The sequence below is a fragment of the Schistocerca nitens genome, unplaced genomic scaffold (assembly GCF_023898315.1).
Source record: "Schistocerca nitens isolate TAMUIC-IGC-003100 unplaced genomic scaffold, iqSchNite1.1 HiC_scaffold_351, whole genome shotgun sequence".
NCBI lineage: Eukaryota > Metazoa > Arthropoda > Insecta > Orthoptera > Acrididae > Schistocerca > Schistocerca nitens.
The window spans coordinates 2632147-2652108 of NW_026045885.1; the positions used below are offsets into that span (position 1 = coordinate 2632147).

Below are 19962 nucleotides of genomic sequence, written 5' to 3' on the forward strand. Positions count from 1 at the left end.
TACATTTACACTTACATGATCATGATTTCGGCTTCAAACTGCCATTATCAAGTGTTAAGTTTTATACAGTGACCAATATGGCATACTCTTGTATTTAAAACACACTATTAGATACATTGTCTAAGGGTTGATATTTTTGGTAAAGCCTACCTGCTTTGTTTCATCACTGTGTATACCATCTTGACTGAATGACAGTTGGCCAACTGTCATTCAGTCAAGATGGTATAGTCACAGATGAAACAAAGCGGAAGGTTTTACCAGAAATATCGACCCTTAGACAATGTATCTAATAGTGTATTTGAAATATGAGAGTATGCCACCTTAGGCACTGTATAACACTTGAAACACTTGATAATGGCACTTTGAAGACAAAATCATGTTCGTGTAAGTGTAAATGTAACACTGCAAATAAACAACAGTCTAATGGCAATATAAGGAAATATATTATGAGTGTGGCCCCACATTATGAAAAAAATTATTAAAAGCTAAATGAAGTCTGGGCAGGCCTAATGTGCTGCTGGACAGGGGGTATCTAACATTGTGGTGGGTGGTGGTAAAATATAGCTGCTGTGGTCACTTAGTTTTGATATGCTACTAGCAGTCCCATAAGAAAAGGTCTGTGCACAGGGAGTTACAAGAAACTAGTCACAATGGCTGAGCATCTTCTGAAAATCACACATTTCTGTTCTCAACATTAAGCCATTCTCCAGGTAGTGTAAAGAGCAATGACCACAGGACAGTGGACTTTTGGAGACAATACCCCACAGTAATCCAATGGAAGAATTTGGGTTTGTTGAATCCAATGTGAACATTACGTGTCATCTTTCATGCCAACAATGAAGTGCAGGAAGGCAATATTACAGCATGCAATTTCTCCTTATTAATTTGTTCTCTCCTTATCGCACTTTAGGAAATGTCAAATGTAGAAGAACAAGTACATATTTGGCAGTATTGTGTACTATATGCAGCAGAGGAACAATTCAGAGGCAATGATTGCTTGAATTGTTTCAAAAATGCCACTTGTCATGTAGCAGCATTGTGATGCAATGGTTTGTGGTTGTGGCACTCCTAAAGTGACCTTTCCTGCCCCATGTGCCACCCTGAATCGAATGGAACACCTGTGGGATGAGTTAGAAAGATGACTTCACTCTAAATCCAGCACCCAACATCTGTACTTTCTCTGGTTTCAGCCCTAGAGGAAGAATGCGCTGCCATTCCTTCTAACAGATTAAGACATCACACTGAAAGTGCCCCCAGAGGAGTTCAAGCCATCATAAAGGGGAAGGGTGGACACACACAGTCTTAATGTCCACTAATAAGTGTCCAGATACATTTCATTCACTGGTGTATAGAGTAGGAACACAAGCCTCCCACTGTGGGCTATTTCTGTTACTCACTGAGTACATCTGTAGCTGTCCTGGCCCCAGCCTCAGTATCGCTTCCAGCCTCTTGTGTGGGAAGCTGCTGTGGTTCAGCTGTGCCTACAGTTGTACAAAGGGAAACATCTTTTAAGAACTTTATGTATTGCTTTACTGACATGCTGCTCCTACTATTCCTAAATGGTTGCAATGACAGGTATACACATATTTTAAAACACACAATGGTATACTGGCCCTGTAACTAATGTCTGATGCCATTGGTAAGAAACAGTAATCAGTATCATGCCATTTGTGTAATAAAAAAAGAAAAAAGACAAATAAAATGAGTCCATTGGGATACAACTTTTCTGGACTGTGCATATACATATCACTCCAGGAGTGATGCACATACCTATGCATTGTTAAGAATGAATGACATTTTCAAAAAAGGAATTACTTATACATCATGTAAATAGCAACCTAATAGAACATGTTGAACATAAATGTGCAGATGTTGTTCATTAGTTTTATTTCTATTTTATGTGTGGCGATTTATGTCAGGGGCCAATATTAACCTTCAGCACAGGATAGCTATTGCAGCAGCTTTCATGAGAAAGTACCTGCCCAGCTGTAGAAATAGGTATTCTGTGGGTCACCACACTGTGCTACAGATGCATGGGCTTCCAAAGGACAGTTATTGTGAGATACGGAAGGGGAAAATTGGAAATCATTGTCTCTCTTTTATACTGAATGAATGAAGGTGGTGTTTTAGTGTAGTTCATAAATGTAAAGCTGAAAGAATTAAATTATTTGTTAAGTCAAAAGTAATATGGAAAGTTATTAAAAATGTGGTGTAGCAATGACACACAATCCAAATTTTAAAGTACTTTTAATACATTTTGGGAAGATGTACGGAAGATAAGACGTGGAAGATAATACCACATTGTACTAAATAGTTTCACCACAAGACACCTGACTGCAGCCATAGGAAAGTACAACATGAGAAGGAAACTGCAGTTCACAGATGAATCACACAGGGGTTGGAGTCCCGCCCAACCGAGCACAAAATGTGAGATTTGATAGTTTCAGCCTATCTATTCTGAAGGAATGGGCGCCACACCTATATAAATATATGTGCCTGACAGCATACCAGCCTCTCATGCAGATGGACTGTAATGTCTTGTGTCCCTCACAAATACAGTACATCTAGAAGCAAGGAAGAGTAACATACTGGATACACTAGTCTGCAGTTTCCAGAATATGGAAATTAATAGGGAACACACACTGATAACCGAAGCAGTCAAGGCAACAAATTGCATAAAATGAAAAATTTCTGTTTGCATCCTGGTGTGGCACAAATGTTCATGTGTCACGATTGTGTTGTTTCTATCCATTATTCCAGTAAAAGTCAAATTTCTTTTGTCAGCCCTAAATAGTTTTCACTCCAAACGTGTTAAATGTGTCTACAGTCCCTGATTATCTCCAGTACTGTTTTCTGCTTTGTGCATGAATAATCCTGTAGCATGAGAAAGCCAATGCAGTGAGAAGTAAGACTGAAACCAATGCATACACATTGAAGAAGTAAATATGGTGGATCCAAACAGTGAAGTATGGAATAAATTTCGATAGGTTGTGTATGAGAACATGAAGTTTACTAAGTACACATGCTGCTTTCCAATATTGTGTTTCCAGACAGGAACAACTGATTTAAACTGACACATTTGCTGTAAAACTGACACTGACACAGCTCTTTCAGTGATACCAGCAGTAACAAACAATAGTGTAACAGGGAAATGTGTTACCATGTGTTGTAAAGTCATTTCTGGTGAAGATTTCAAAGAATTACACCAATGATTAATAGATCTAGTTGCACATGATAGAGAAATCAGTATTTTGGATGTCATGCTGCATGTCGTCTCTCATGAATAGGGTTTTCTTTAGAACTAAATTTCTGGATGTTAGGAAGATGGCAATAAATATTGTGAGTATCAGAGGTAAGGCACACTGATTCACTGGACATATTTCATAATTTTCTCACAGTCTCCACACACGTCCCAAAATAATAAAACCTTTGGATCATCACAAAAGGTTTTTTTGCCTTGTTCCGATTTCTGTGTTAGCTTGTAACAACAACAACTGTACATATAATAATTTTTTCTTCTGATTTTCGATAAATTAGTGTAATCGATGTTCTGAATTCATTTCTTTTCTTGTCATGTCATTATGTTAAAGAAACTGTAAACAATTTTCGGTGTAAATATTAATGTTTATGTCAAATTGCAAGCAATATTATAACAAAATTGAAATGTAAGAAATGTTGAAACTGTTGGAAGATGTTGAAGTTTTAATTGTGCGCCTGGTCCATACGTAGGCAATGTATTAGGATATGTAGAATACAAAACCTTTGGTGAATACCCTGTCTGTAGGGGAGCGGTAAAAGGTGGATGGCAGGCAAGCATGGGAAAAATGCACACGGGCGCGGCACGGCATAACGGGCTCAGCAGTAGTAGTCGGAGTTGGGCTTTGATCTGAGCAACACGTTCTGGATCGAGGAGGCTCTCCTGGAAAACGTGATTTCATTGAGCCTCGGATGTGCCGTTTCAGACGCCTATACAGCATGGCAATATTCCATAGGCACTAAAGGGAAAGCATTGCGATGCTATGAAGAAGTAAAGTGCCGATACATCAAGAGCCATAGCTGTGACTGTATGTGTGCTCTGCGCCTCGCCATCTCGCCGTCCACCAACCGCCACATCGATACGAATAGGTTGAATCTTTTAGTACTGTATTCATGTGGACCGGTGTTACTTTTGTTCCTGACTGTTCAATAACAACTTAACTTTTACCACAACTGTCCTATCATTTAATTATCCTCATCACTAACCTAGACAGGGTCCTTTCCACATGTTGTGGAATCCGAGTGTCCCGAGATGAAGATTTAAAGTTTATGTTAATAATAATTACCATCAGACCTATCTATGTTAGAACAATGTTTAAAGAACTTTGTTGTTAAAGAATATATAAGCAAATAAAATAGGTATGACAAAATTGGAAGATAATGTTGAAATTGGTTTAGTAATGAAGTTTAATTAATTTGAGACAAAAATAATGGTAGTTAAATGAGCAGGTAATAATACAAAAAGAGTAGTAACTCATATATTGGAAATCTTGAGTGCTTAATGCTTTCAATAGTTAATAGTTTCAATACAGTGATCATAACAGTTTCAGGGTCCCCTCCCCCCTTTTCTCTTTTCTATTCATTTGAATTATGAAGTGTACTGAACTGATTTGACCAGCAAAGTTAAAGTCAATATAAAACCAAAATTTATTAGTGTTTTACCTTTTTCAAAATTGACATTGTACGTGTGTTTTGAAGGTGCTAATTCTAGGGTAACCTATGCCCGATTTTAATCAGATCAGTAGACAGTACAAAGTTTGTAGTTAACATTATAGTGTATTGTTGTGTATTTATGGCTTGTTCATATTAGTACAGAAAGTGGAATTATTATTTCAGTAGATTTTCTGGTTCTATAATTTACCATATTATGCAGTGTTGTTACGTGTTGTTTGGTATGAACGTACTTCAACTTGTAGTGGGATGAAACTCAGTTAATGCCTAATTAGGCTGGCGACTGTATTATTAATAATTTGGTAGCATCTGCGGTGTCGTTTTTTGTCCGTCGTAACGAGTAGTTACACTTCAGACTTGCTTGACGTATCATGGTTGTTACTGAGTGGGTGAAAGTCTGATTTTGCCTCCATTCAGGTACACGCGGTCAACATATATACCAAAATCCTTTCTTATAAGGTGAAGCCCGTCAACTTACCATAGTATAAGTTTTAATGACATATTGCGTATGACGCTTGAGTGTTACAAGTGGCTTCCCGGAAAATTGTGAGGGGGTTACAAGCTCTAATTTAAAACCAAAGAAATCACTGAATAAAATAAGGTTCTGACTCTTTTACATTTATTAGCTTTCAAAATAAGCTAGGTGCTCCGTCAATGTACTGGAATTCTCAGAGTGCTTTATCAGAGTGGTAGTTTTGGAACCCCTGCCATAGCAAAATAAAATACGAAACAGGAAAGAGAGCATTAGAAGTTTCCCTCTGAAACTAGAACATGGAAAGTTCATTACAATAACCATAAACAGCTCTCCACTAGAATGATCGCACCATATCCTCCCCACATTCCCCGTGTTGTCCTGAGCTCTCAGAAAATTTGTTTCAAGACTTCATGTTAGCAAGTAACATCAAAATGATCATATACACTAAAAATCAGATAATGTTACTCACCTGCGGAGTGTGTGACATCATCCACATGGTGATGAAAGACTTCATCACGATGGAGCAGTTGCTGCAGAATTTTTTTCCTGAACTTCTTTATTTTGCTTTCGTACTCATCAATTATGTTAATTATGCAGCAGCAGTCATTGCAGACTACTCCATCGTGATTTATCTCTATGTCTAATATATCTTCTGCAAGAAGCTGGAGACACTTATATAGTTTTATTTTTCGTGTCTCTGTCCGCGATGACAGTGGTGATGCATTATATACAGCAGCTTTCCCACACACGAAGCACAATGCTCCCAAGGGTGATGACTGATGTAACTGCAAATACGAGCAAATAAATATCTGTAGTAAGTGCTCATTAATATTCCACTTATGTTAGACTGGGTTACGATACTGTATATTCTAGAAGGAGCAACTACTATTACCACCAGTTAGAAGCAGTACAAAATGTGATACAATGACCTCTCCCACACTATTTGTGGCTGACAACCATTACTTTCAACACTCACTCTAGCTCCTCAATCTTTATTTTAACACACACTTTAGTAGGCTGAACCAAGCATTGATTTTATTCAGTTTCTATTGCATCAAGCTATAAAACAAATATTTCATCTTTGAATATCACTCAATTGGACCATGCAGAACTGGACAGTCTCTCAGAAATTATAGGGGATCACAAACAGAAATAACTCAGGAAAACAGGAAGCAACAGTCACAAATGATTATATTGCTACTAGAGCAGAGGAATCCAGTCAATGCCATCTGCTTACAATACACAGCTACAGCAGGTAATTGTGTTTGAGAGGAGGATTCTGTTTGGTGCTGTGAGAGGACACACACATGAAACAAATAGCAACTCTGTCAAGTGGCATCAGTATGTCTTTTACCAAATGGACTACAATGAAAGTTAATTGGCACCTGGAACGTTATCAGTTAAAGTATACTACCATGGAAAATACCTCCACTCTACAGTCTAAACCTGAATAAACATGATTTTAAGTACTAGTCTGCTTCTGTGCTACCACCTTTCAAAATCATTTAGCTGTAAAGCTCAAAATTTGTGTATAATTTTTGTTTGAAAGACATGACAGGGACTCAGAAATAAGCCACTGAAGAAACAATAGTATGCAGCAAATCATTACTACCACAAGATTCCAAAATCATAGATGTGGTACTATTTGGCAAGAAACTAAAACATCTATGATTAATGCATGCTCACACATCCAATGTGTGTGTCGTGGTTTTTCCCAAAACAGACGTTTCTTTTCACCTATGTTGTTCCACTATTCTGCATTAAAATGGAAGTGTGGCATTTCAGTGAAGTAATTAAAGCACAGTAGAACATAACACTATTCTCACTTGGTTAGTACAACTTGTGGACATGCTACATAATTTTAGGTGCATCTGCAACACTGTATTCCAATATCGAAAGCCACAATGAACTCCTTATCCAGTTCCTTGATATGACCTCTTCTATCCTATTGTGTTTTAATCACTCCATTGAAACTCCACAGTTAAGAAAGCACAATGGTGTCATCCTCAAACCTTACACTGGAGCAGCAGGTGGCGATTTCATCCTTTGGTGCAACAAAATTCATCTGTATGAGGCTTGGCATTTAGGTATGTATTTCACATGGCAATTTAGCACACTTTCTTTTAGCTTAAGCACCAATGACGTGCATAAAAGATGAAGTTTTACCTGCTGTTGGAAGGTGTGTTGCAGTTCATAGTGTTCATCATCACACACTAGCCACACTGACAAAAGCCTTTAAAAAAAATAGCACTCCCTCCCACTTTGGCAGTTAGGGAGGTGACAGCACAACACTGTACTCTTCAGCTAGGTTGAATCACTTTATAAAAATAAGATACTAGCATCATCATTAAAAATGCACTCAATACCGGTGATGAATTCTGAAACGCACTACAAAGTTATCATGATTTCTGAGCAGAACCAAACCCCAGGAAATAGATAGGAGACCAAATGGAGGAGTAAAGGAAGAAACTGACAATGTGTGATCTGACATGAAAACAAGACCTAGACCCTGTCAATGATACTGATTTCATATGATAGCACTTCCTGCCTTTCAGTGCACAGCAACTCAAAACAAAAATAATGTTCTTGTTGTCTTCAGTCAGAACATTGGATTGATGCAGCTCTCCACACCAGCTCTCCCATCCAAATCTCCGCATGTCACAGCAGGCTCCCACTCGTCAATATTTTTTGAAATATAATTTGAAATTTTGAGTCCCAGTTGACAAAAAATGACACCATTAAATGCATGTATCCAAGCTTAAGAAACTACACACACCAAAAGTACTTGTGCAGTAATTAATGGTTTGTGGCAGAAAATCAATCTTAAATGATTCATTATAAACACAATATTCCGCATTAAAATGAATTGTATTGGTGCAAGTACAAGTGATGAGGGAATAGGATTGATAAGCATCAATCTGCATGGTTTTGCTGTGAATTAGTAGTGGTGTGGGCAGGAGGCAGACGGCTAACAATCTAATGCCATTCAACAATCACTTACAGTACTATGTTGATGTAACAACAAACTTTTCATCAGTGCATGGGTCAAGAGGAACAGCTATGAACAGAATTATTCACAGTTCAGCAATACTGTCTGTTGTTAAAAGGTGAAAGAATGATAAATAAATGTTTATTGCAAAACGTATTCCAATTTAACGAATTTTAACTCTATGATGGAATACATCAAGTATTTTATAGGAATTGATCAACTGTTTTTTAAAATAATCAAGTATGTCATACAGCAAATTGTGTCTTATATGTATCTTCTCTTTATTCTTTCCTACAAAATGTTATAATAAATAGAGTATTTTTAGTGACAAATTATGGCCACAAAGGGACAAGAAGTTTCTAAACATACATACCAAAAGCTGCTGATGAAATCACTTTCATTTGATTTTTATCAGCTACATTAAATTTGTTTGCCCCATTTAAAGGCTTCTGTCATTTCAATGTTTACACACACCAAGTCGCAGACATTTTGAGCTCAATAGTTCCTTATACATGGAAAAACCCTACTTGACTTCTACATAACCCAATAGTAGATTTCTTGTCAGCACCCATAAAGGCAGCCCAGTCAAAGTTGTGAAGAGTTGCACATCTGTAAGGTTCTTCAGATTTAAAATGGATTTGTTTTTAGCAGATTCATCAAGGATGTTCTTAATACTAATTGTTTTATTCTGTGGCACAAAATCTACTAAGGTCAAACGCACCCATGCCAGGACCTTAGAACAAAGACAAAGGAGGTGTTAAAAATGGGTGCACACTAATCCCAACTGACAGATGCAAAAACAGCTAAAAATAACTACTTCCTCCTGGAAAAAGATCCAAAAAATAAACTGTAGAGAGGAAGCATGTCCTGAACCGAAGATGAAATGTCCATATTTCTACGATGAATAAGAAGTAAAACACAGTTGATGACCTGCACATCATTTGCTAAAATGGCCAGTAACTCACATGGAAAAAAATTGGACTGTAAGTGGTTAAAAAATAGCCATTTTGTCAGAAAATGGTGACAATTAACACAAAATGGTAAGGGATCACCACTTAACGAATGATACGGTTAAAATGACAGTGGCTAATATACACCCTACCTAAAATGATCCCTTCACTGTGAGAGGGTCGAGGAGGAGGTTGGCCAAGCAGTTGAGAGAGGTTTTTATTCCCTGGAGCTTGTTCCCATTAAAGGAAGAACAGTGGTAATGCCAAAGGGACACTACCTGCTGACCGATGGCAACACAGAGATCATTGGAAACAATGAAAGAACTGGGGGGGGGGGGGGGGGGGTTGGATTGCAGCCTTGGCAGTAGTGTCAGCAACATTGTTTCAGACCAGACCAATGTAACCAGGGATTGACAAACATCACAGTGTCACAGTGGCTCAATCAAGAGTGACGAACAGGAGTGTATGACAGCATTAGTTAGGCTGCTTCTGTATAAAGACTCCCAAACAGGCTAGTGTATAATGCACCAGTGTTCAAATGGATGTTGCAATGGTGGAGTGTATTTAGATGGCATAAAATTGAAAGACATGCAGAGGAATAAATGGAACACCCACATTCTAGTTTCAGACAGACAAGGGATTGGTAATAACAGATGAGGGTGGTCTGAGCCACTCCCCATAAAGTATATCACTGATCACACTTATGACATTAAGTGACTGGGTACAGAAGGCAGCGAAGTAAGACACTTTAGAGGACTAAGAAAGTTTTCTGTCAAGCATGAGCCCCAAAAATTTTGCATTTTCAGCAAACAGAAGAGCAGCAGGTCAAAGATGTGAAAACTGGAAGAAACCCAATGAACTGCCAAAAATTGATACGAATGGTTTTATCAGTGGAAAAGCAAAAGCCATTGTCAATGCTCCACAAGTAAAAAGAATTGAGATAATGCTGAAAATGCCAACCAAGGAGACAAGATGACTGAGAACTGCAATAGGTTGCAAAAATCATGAAAAGTGGTGCCAGAGATGCAAAGCAGGAGACAAGCCATAGTAGGGTTCATGGCGATAGCAAGGACGACAACACTCAGGACTGAACTCTGAGGCACACTGCTTTCCTGAATTAAGCTGTCTGACAAGGAAGAACCCACACATACTCTAAAAATCTGTATTTAAGAAATTCCTGAAGGAATTGGGGTAGGTCGCCCTCTAAGCTCCACGTATAGAGAGTATAGATGATTCCAGTACCCAGCATGTGTTGTAGGCTTTCTCCAAATCGAAACCCACTTCCACAGTCTTGCAGTTCCACAAAAATTTTCTACAACATAGGTTGAAGTCACGAGATGATGAAATGCAGAACAGTGCACTCTAAATCCACTTTGTGCAGTGGTTAGTAAATTGTGAGACTAGCCACCACACCAGCTGGGCATGAAACAAACTTTCCAACATCTTGCAAACACAGCTAGTGGGAGAGAGGTGGAGGTAGCTTGAAGGAAGGTGTTTGCCCTTATTGGGCTTACGTATGAGTGCGACATTGGCTTCATGCCAGCGACTGGGAAACGTGCCATCTGCCAGATGGGATTGTTCGTATGAATGAGAAAGTGCTTGTCCACAAGAGAAAGGTTCTGCAACATCTGAATGTTAACTTGATCTGGCCCTGGCATGAAAGGTCAGGATGAAGTGAAAGAATGATACAGCTCCTGCAAATTAACAGCAGTATTGTAGTATTCATGATTCTTATAGGAGAAGGTTATCACCTGAGGCTCCTCCACTTGTTTCTGATGGAGGAAGGCGCTGCTCTACAAAATAGCAGCCCAAGGTACAGACGATAGTAAAAGGGTCCACGATGATATCGTATGCTACGGTCACACTGGAAATAGTGGAAAAGACGTTGTTCCGAGAGAGCCATCTGAGGATGGCCCACATGACTGAAGAGGGAGTGGAAGTGTTAAAATATATAATAATTGAAAGGCAGCTAGCTGCTTTGCTATCTCAAAGAATGAGAGAGCACATTTCCATGCACAAATTGCATTGTAGTATGCCTCAGTCCACCAAAGGATTGGGACATGGCATGGCAAAGGTGAAGCACAAGGAATTGAATGTTCTGTGGTGTAAGGATAAAGTTTGTAAGGTATTCTACCTGGTCAGCACAACTGGGTAGATGATGTTCATCAGAGGTCGCCAAGGAGGATTAAAGCCTCCAGTGAGCCTCAGAAAGCTGCAAATTGGCTTTTGCACACGGGTGGGGTAGGAGTCAGCAAATGGATAGCACACGGGAAATGGTTGCTCGAGTGTCAGAGAGAATAGACTACTCGAGATAATGGGCAAGTTTGGCAGTGTGGAAGGTTCGGTCCAAATGGGACTGTGTGCAAGGAGTCTGAAAGGAATGTGGATGCTCCAGTTCTAAGTCAGAAGAGGTCGAGTTGATTAAGACGATCGGCCAAGAGGGCATAAGCATTAAAGCATTAAAGTCACAGAGTAGCAGAAATAGGTGAGGTAGCTGCCCAATAATGTGAAGGAAGTCTGCCCTGGTGTGATTTAGGTGGTACAAAGAGAAGAGGTGAAATGAGGAAGGAAAATGCTGGCCAGAACAGTTTGCAGCCACATGTTCAGTGAGATGGTTTGAAAATGATCATACTGGATGAGCAGTGTGACTCCTCCATCAGATTAAGTTCCATCCTTGGGGAAGGTCAAAATATGCCAAACAGAAATGCAAGAGGTCAAAGAAGCCATAAGGACACAATTTGTTTTCTGGAGGCAGAGAACAAGTGAACACACTGATTCTGAGAGCAGTCTGAATTCCTCCTTTTTGGATCCAATATTATGAGCATTCCATTGGAGGGTAGTCATGATGGAGACAAAAAGAAAGTAGAAAATGAACGTGTATCACCTCAGAAGCTCCCAAGAGCCAGCCTTTGAAGACCCATTTCTACAAGGTTCAAAGGTTGGAGGATGCTGCTCCATTAGACCTGCAGAGGTATCAGCATTCTCCCTCAGTCAGTCTGCAGACTCCAGGGCATGAAAATGGTTGGTCGCACACACCGGCAAAAATGGAGGTTGGCAGGATAAGGCTATCACGTCATGACACCACCGAAGGGGATCTTCGAGTCGGCAATGGAGAAGAATATTTGCCTTTGAGTTTCTATGGAAGTATTCCTTATGTCCTTTATGGCCTGTTGGGAGGGGGGGGGGGGGAGAGAGAGAGAGAGAGAGAGAGAGAGAGAGAGAGAGAGAGAGAGAGAGAGAGAGAGAGGAGGGGGGGGGGCGCAAGTAAGTGAGCGAGGAATTACAGGAAACAGGGAAGGAAAGAACAGCTGAGGGCATGCTCTTAAGTCATACTACTTAAAAATTCAGAACATAATCCCAAAAATATCACGTTTGTGGTCCCCAAGGGAGGGGAAGAAAGAATAGCAGGAGGAGAGAGAGGCAGCACATAAGGAAAAGGTGTCCAAAGGATTGTGCCCTGTGTTAGCCAAGCATGAATGCTCAAAAGAGTGGTCAGCCTCATGGGGGAGTTTACACACTGATGACTGACACCTCCAATAGGCCCCTCACGACACATTCAAGATTATTACCTCTGTAGTGCCGAGGGAGTCAACCCTATATACAGCTGATCCCCCCTATCACTGACACTGTTTCAACCAACACTTACAACACCTCTGCCCCCACTGTGAAGTACCTCGGGTGTCCTCTAGCCACATCACCATCAGATCATGGCAGTAATGTTTCCCCAGTGCTCCTCAATAACTGAGCTCAGGGGGATGGAGGGGGATGGGGAGGGAGGGGGAGAGTGAGTAGTGGAAGGGGGGGGGGGGGTGCACACAGCTGACAGGACATCAAATTGTATAACCCCAGTGACTTCCAAGTGTGGATCGCAATCAACTGTCTCTTGTTGACTGTGCATTCATTGGTGGTTTTTGATGTTTCCAGGTCATCCTTACCCTATATTCCACACTACAGACCAAGAAAAATATGAGAGATTACTGTCATGAAAACAAATTGAAATTTTTTCCATTCTCTGACTGTTCTGTCATCTCTGTCCTATATCGCATGAAGCAAATTTTGGTGAGTATACTGAACTCCCCATCATTTTTGTCTGTCTGTGATCAAACAATGCTCACCATCAGCATTACATTAAATTCTGCTGCACAGACAATTAACTATTCAGTATCCTTCCCAAATCAACTAGAATGCCAAGTTTTATGGTAGTGTAATAACACTAGAGAAGTAAGTTGCTCAGAGCAGTTTACCTTTTACAGTGTAATATGAGCATGAAGGGGGCGCAAACAGTCAGCAGAGCATTGTGATGACAGCTGACAGCTCACTACTGATAAGGAGACTACTCCAAGGTCAAACAGCTACAACTGATGGTAAACATACTTAAAATTTAGTATTGATGGTATCCACTCTTAAAAACATGCAGTTGGTGCCTAGCATCAGTGTTCGCCCTCACTGCATTGCAACTGAACACAGTGTAAGTGAGGTTGTTGTTGTATTTGGTAGTGAATGGGTAGATGAAAGCCAGTTAATCCTGTTAATGTTTTTAAGCTACTGCACAGTAACCCAAGTCAAATTTACACATTCATTAGTGGAGATTTAAGTAAAATGGAGGATGAGGCAGTGTATGGTATCATAATGGAAAAAGCACTATGACAGCTTAAAAGGTATTTATACTAATACAAAGGGGAGGAATTTTGAGTGGGCATGAAGGAATAGCACATGGCTATGACAGTTCCAACAGTTCCAAAATGCCATATCCAATAACTAAAGAAACTGTGTTTAAGTGAATAGGCAGCTGAACCCCCAAAGATATCACAAATGAAAGTGGTGCTTATGACTGAACGATGGACAACAGTTATAGAGAATACTGTGACTGAAGTTAAAACTCCTAAGAAACCAATCAAAAATTTTCTCAAAATCAAATTGCAATGTAATTTTATATTTTGTGATATGCAAAATTCAGGTACTACATCACTTCAAGGGAAACTAAACATCAAAACTGAAGGCTTAAAGTTAAAATGTAACACTACAGCTAGATAGAGTTACCATAATGGATGGATGCTCTATTGTTGGCACACTCAAGCATGTGCTATGGAAGCTGCTAGAGCAGCTGCTCTGGACATTTTTTAAGGCTTCTTTGCATTTCATCCAGGCAAATCGCTATCGTGAGCAGGGGCGTGACTGGAATGGGGCAGCCAAAGGACTAGCAGTGCACTGGCACCCACAACAAGGCAAATACTGTAAAGTTGAAATGGAAGCAAAAGTGGAGAAACAGAAAATACAACACGTGTCTAGGAAAGAAAACATATTGTAAAACATACTTTCTCTCGGGAAATGTGGATGATGAGAGAGCAGCAAAGAAATCTATACAAATATCTGGAGTAGAGCGGTAGATGGGTTGATGACTTAACTCACTTCAACCAGCAGGGCACATTCTATAATAATAATATGGGGTATCATATGGTTCATTTTTTAACAGTGATTTCCAGTATTTTCAAGTGTAAAGATAATTTCCACCTGAAATAAAATTTTCTAATGTGACAAATGTTGAAAAAATTACTTCTTTTAGCAGTTAATGCCATTCATGGAGGTACTGCTGAGCATGTGTGTATAGATTCCATTGGTTGAAGTAAAAGTAAATACACTGAAAAAGCAATTCAAAACAACTTAACATTGGCAGCATCTGTGGAATATTACAAACAGTAGTAACTTGGCACTAAAAACATTTTTATTGTATTCCACTGCTGGATTTAGTATCTTCTGTGGTACATCATTTTCCTTTGGAATTCTGTAACAATGAAGCCTAGAGAGGAAGAATTACTACAACACTGGAAAATTTTGCTAGGTTAATTTTTTTCTTAGAACAGAAGGGAATGAGCGTTTCAAGTACTCTATTGTTGAGGACTCTGTTTCAAGTGGTGCCCAAACCAAAGGCTATAGGCCTGACACGCCACCTGAGAAATCATTGCCCATAGAGAATGGGCAACAGGTTGACTGACTTCCAGAGGACAGCTAGAATGGAAACCACAGAAGAAAACAGTGGTCAAATCTACCATTAAACATCAAGCAGCACGAAACTCCCTACATGGGACATGTTGGGACAAGTTGCAGGGAGTACATTCATCATAAAATGACTGTAATTCATTAATTAACCAATATCAAGCAGGTGTGAACATCCTGATATTTGAACTGCTGTCTTTATTAAAGTTTACTTAAACAAAAGTGAATTTTTTTTTTAAATTGGAGTACTGTTGATTGGTATTTGCTGTGCAGGCAAAGACCCAGCCAGCAAACCCATGTCGACTTATTATGGTAGGTGTGTCCCACCCCACAATACCAACTGCACCACAACTATGAAGTTAGAGGAATGCAGGGAAAATAGTATCATCATTTAGATCTGCAGTGGGAGAAGAAGACAGACAAGACCTGTCACAGCTAAAGGGGCTGCATGCTTAATAGGCTATAAGTAACTGCATCGTAGATCAGCATGAGGTTGTGATGCAGCTGGAAGCATCTAGGGCTGTTATTGTGGTAATATCCTCTGCCTTCAGATTCTTGACAAACTCTGTCATGAAGCTGAGAGGATCATCAAATTTCATGGAGAAATCCACTATGAATCTCAGGACCTGCCCAACAGCTGTTTCATTGTACATCAGTATGCATCCATCTCTCCTCAGGCCAGCCAGGGTAGAATAGTTTTCAGTATATGAGCCAATGTGAGGAGAGGAATACACTGAACTTGGGTGTGTTCTCTGATAAAGAAAATCATGAGTGAACTTAGTGTGGACAGACCAGTCTGCATAAAGAGAGAAGACTCTTTCCACAAAGTTTGGCAGTGGTTTCTGTGTCCATTTTCAAGTTATTAAGGGTAGTAGAAGTTTAGCAATTCCTATCCTAAGCCTTCAGAATTAGAAGCTCTCCTTGCTTTGTAAGTCAGTACCAAGTATTCTTACATCTAGTAATTCCCTCTTGCATGCTTCCTCAGTAAGTTAACTCATTCATGATATACTGATGTGCAGTCAGTCATCTTACAAACATCATGGTAGCACTAAACTGGCAAAGTTCAAAAAAATTTTTCCACATGTTAGTGATGGCTAATAGCCTGAAAGTAGCATAATGAGTCACACCAGGACAAGAGCTTCTCATTGTCATTGTCATTTGTTCCAAAGTGTAACTGTTGGCTTCACAGTCTACTTTCTGCATCCATTTAGAAGGGACTGCAGTTTGTAGATACCAGTGCACAAAAGCACATACTAAACTCTTATTTGTCCTGTAGGTGGGTGGGTTATGTAGAAAGGAGATTATTTGATGAAATAAATCATGAATATTATCAGAAATAATGCACAGTGGGGGGGGGGGGGGGGGGGGGGGGGGAACATTTTGTCTCAAATGAAAAAATAGTTACAGAAAGGGATAGCAGCACACAAAAGGATGGTGTATTTTCATTGCTTGGAGCTCCATGCACACGAAAAGAGTGGGTGCCCTGGAACGAAAATGGGAACGAGTGTGGGGGTACTCTTCTTTTTTTTTGTTGGGGTTTAAGGGCGCTCAACTACTGAGGACATTAGCACCCAGTCACAATTGTTAGAGCACATAGAATCTAGTAAAACTCAAGGGGTGGGGGGTGGGGGGGGGGGGGGGGGACACCAGAAAGTCCTTACAAAGATGCAGATAAAATAAGTAAAAGAGTTAGATGTCTTAGGACAAGCCAGTCAAAGTTATAAAATGAAGAACACGAGCAGCTGCTCGAGGGTCATCAGCCAAAATATCTGGTAAAGTAGATGGCAGGGACAGGACAACACGAGATTTACTAAAGCGGGGACACGACAATAAAACATGGCACACTGTTAATGCTTGACCACAAGGGCACTGTGGGGCTGGGTCACCGGAGAGCAGGTAGCGGTGGCTAAAGCGGCAATGCCCAATCCGCAACCGCATCAGAAGGACCTCTTCTCGCCGAGATGGTCGGGAGGAGGTTGTCCAAGCAGTTGGGAACAGTTTTACTGCCCGGAGCTTGTTTCCTTGAAGGGATGACCAAGTATCCCACCACAACGACACAAGCCTCTTACAAACAACCCCACTAACGTCAGATGATGGGACACAATGGGAGGCTGGCCGAGGCAGGAGGACTGCAGCCTTGGCTGCAGCATCAGCAGCCTCATTCCCAGGCACTCCTACATGTCCAGGAACCCACAGAAAGCTGACAGGAGAGCCATCATCAGCGAAAGAATGGAGGGACTGCTGGATCCGTTGCACCAAGGGATGGACCGGATAGGGAGCTCCAAGGCTCTGAAGAGCACTGAGTGAATCAGAGTACATATGATGAATGGCGGTAGCGGCGGGCATACTGAACGGCCTGATGGAGAGCAAAAAGCTCGGCCGTAAAGCTGGAACATTGGTTGAGGAGCCGGTATTTAAAGGCGACGGCCCCGACAACAAAGGCACAGCCGACACCATCGTCAGTTTTGGAGCCATCGGTGTAAATAAAGGTGTGACTGGCAAGTCGCGCATGAAGTTCGACAAACCGTGAGCAATACACTGCAGTCAGAGTACCCTCCTTCAGGAGCGAGCTGAGGTTGAGATAAATATGAACCGGAGCCTGGAGCCAAGGTGGTGTCAGGCTCTCACCCTCTCTGAAGGTGGTAGGGAGGGCAAAATCCAATTGTCGAAGCAGGCGACGGAAGCGGACTCCAGGGGGCAGCAGGGCAGACACATACAACCCGTACTGACGGTCAAGAGAATCGGCGAAGGAGGACTGACAAGAGGGGTGGTCGGGCATTGACAACAGCCAGCAGGCATACCGACACAGCAGTATGTCGCACCGGTAGGTCAATGGTAATTCGGCAGCTTCAGCATAAAGACTCTCGACGGGACTAGTGTAGAAGGCTCTGGTCGCAAGACGTAACCCCCGATGGTGGATGGAGTTGAGACGGCGTAAGAGGGATGGCCGAGCACACAAGTAGACAAAGCTCCCATAATCCAGCTTCGATCGGACTATGGACTGATACAAGCAAAGCAGGACAGTGCGATCCGCTACCCAAGATGAACCACTAAGAACTCTGAGGACATTAAGGGAACGTGTACAATGGGCCGCCAAATAAGAGACATGTGGAGACCAACACAGTTTCCTGTCCAACGTGAGGCCTAGAAACTTAGTTGTGTCCACGAATGGGAGAACAACGGGACCGAGATGTAAGGATGGCGGAAGGAACGCTTTATATCGCCAGAAGTTGATACAAACCGTCTTCTCTTCAGAGAACCGGAAGCCATTTGCCACGCTCCATGAGTAGAGGCTGTCTAGACAACGCTGAAGGCAGTGCTCCAGGAGGCATGTTCGCTGGGCACTGCAGTAGATTGCGAAGTCATCGACAAAGAGAGAGCCTGAGACATTAGGTGGAATGCAATCCATAATTGGATTGATCGAGATGGCAAAAAGGGCTACGCTCAAGACGGAGCCCTGAGGCATTCCGTTCTCCTGGAGGAAGACGTCGGACAATACGGAACCCACACGTACCCTAAACTTGCGATCCGTTAAAAAGGAATCAATAAAAAGGGGCAGGTGACCGCGTAGGCCCCACCTGTGCATAGTGCGGAGGATACCTCCTCTCCAACAGGTATCATAAGCCTTCTCCAAGTCGAAGAACACGGCTAGCGTTTGGCGCCTTCGCAAAAAGTTGTTCATGATGAATGTCGAGAAGGTCACAAGGTGGTCAACAGCGGAGCGGCGGCGACGAAAGCCGCATTGGACATTAGTAAGTAGTCGTCGAGATTCAAGAATCCAGACTAACCGAGCATTAACCATGCGCTCCATCACCTTACAGACACAGCTTGTAAGAGAAATGGGGCGGTAACTAGAAGGAAGGTGTCTATCCTTCCCGGGTTTGGGTACAGGAACAACAACGGCGTCACGCCAACGCATGGGGACTTGACCTTCGGTCCAGACGCGATTGTAGGTAGGAAGAAGGAAGCTTTTGCCCGCCGGAGAAAGGTGTGCCAGCATCTGAACGTGAATGGCATCTGGCCCCAGAGCAGACGACCGGGACAGTGCAAGCGCACGTTCGAGTTCCCGCATAGTAAAGGGGGCATTATAAGTTTCCAGATTCAGCGAGTGGAAGGAAGGTCGCCGAGCCTCTTCTGCCTCTTTCCTGGGAAGGAAGGCGGGGTGGTAATGGGCGGAGCTTGAGACCTCCACGAAAAAGCGGCCAAAGGCGTTGGAGACAGCCACAGGATCAACAAGGACCTCATTACCTGAGGTCAGGCCAGGTACCGAGGAGTGGGCCTTAATGCCAGACAGCCGGCGCAGGCTACCCCAAACGATGGAAGAGGGAGTAAAACTGTTAAAGGAGCTGGTGAAAGAGGCCCAACAAGCTTTTTTGCTGTCTTTGATGACTCTACGGCATTGTGCTCGGAGTCGTTTGTATTCAATACAATTCGCCAACGTAGGATGGCGGCGAAAGGTGCGTAAAGCACGTCGTCGAGCACGGATAGCGTCCCTACAAGCCTCGTTCCATGAGGGGACGGAAACGCGACGTGAAGAAGAAGTAGTAGTAGTAGTACGAGGAATGGAACGTTCGGCAGCATTGATGATAACAGCCGTGAGGTATTCGACCTGACTGTCACAACTGGGAAAATCGTGGTCCGGAAAGGTCGCCAGGGAGGAGTGAAGTCCCCAATCAGCTTTCAGTATGTTCCAGCTCGAAGGACGTGGGGATGGGGTGTGATGCAGTAGACGAACGACACAGGGGAAGTGGTCGCTCGAATAGGTGTCAGAAAGGACATACCACTCGAACCGTCGGGCAAGAGTGGTAGAACAGATCGAGAGGTCCAAGTGGGAGTAGGTATGAGTA

At 41.9% G+C, this 19962-nt stretch overlaps 1 protein-coding gene across 1 annotated transcript in view; it reads left to right on the top strand.

The window, feature by feature from the left end:
- Positions 1 to 19962, top strand: part of LOC126228026 (apical junction molecule-like) — a 122920-nt gene that overhangs the window by 81987 nt on the left and 20971 nt on the right. Inside the window, exon 5 of the mRNA XM_049942271.1 lies at positions 15667 to 15802. Coding sequence (XP_049798228.1) covers positions 15667 to 15802 — 136 coding nt within the window. The remainder of the gene's footprint in view (positions 1 to 15666; positions 15803 to 19962) is intronic.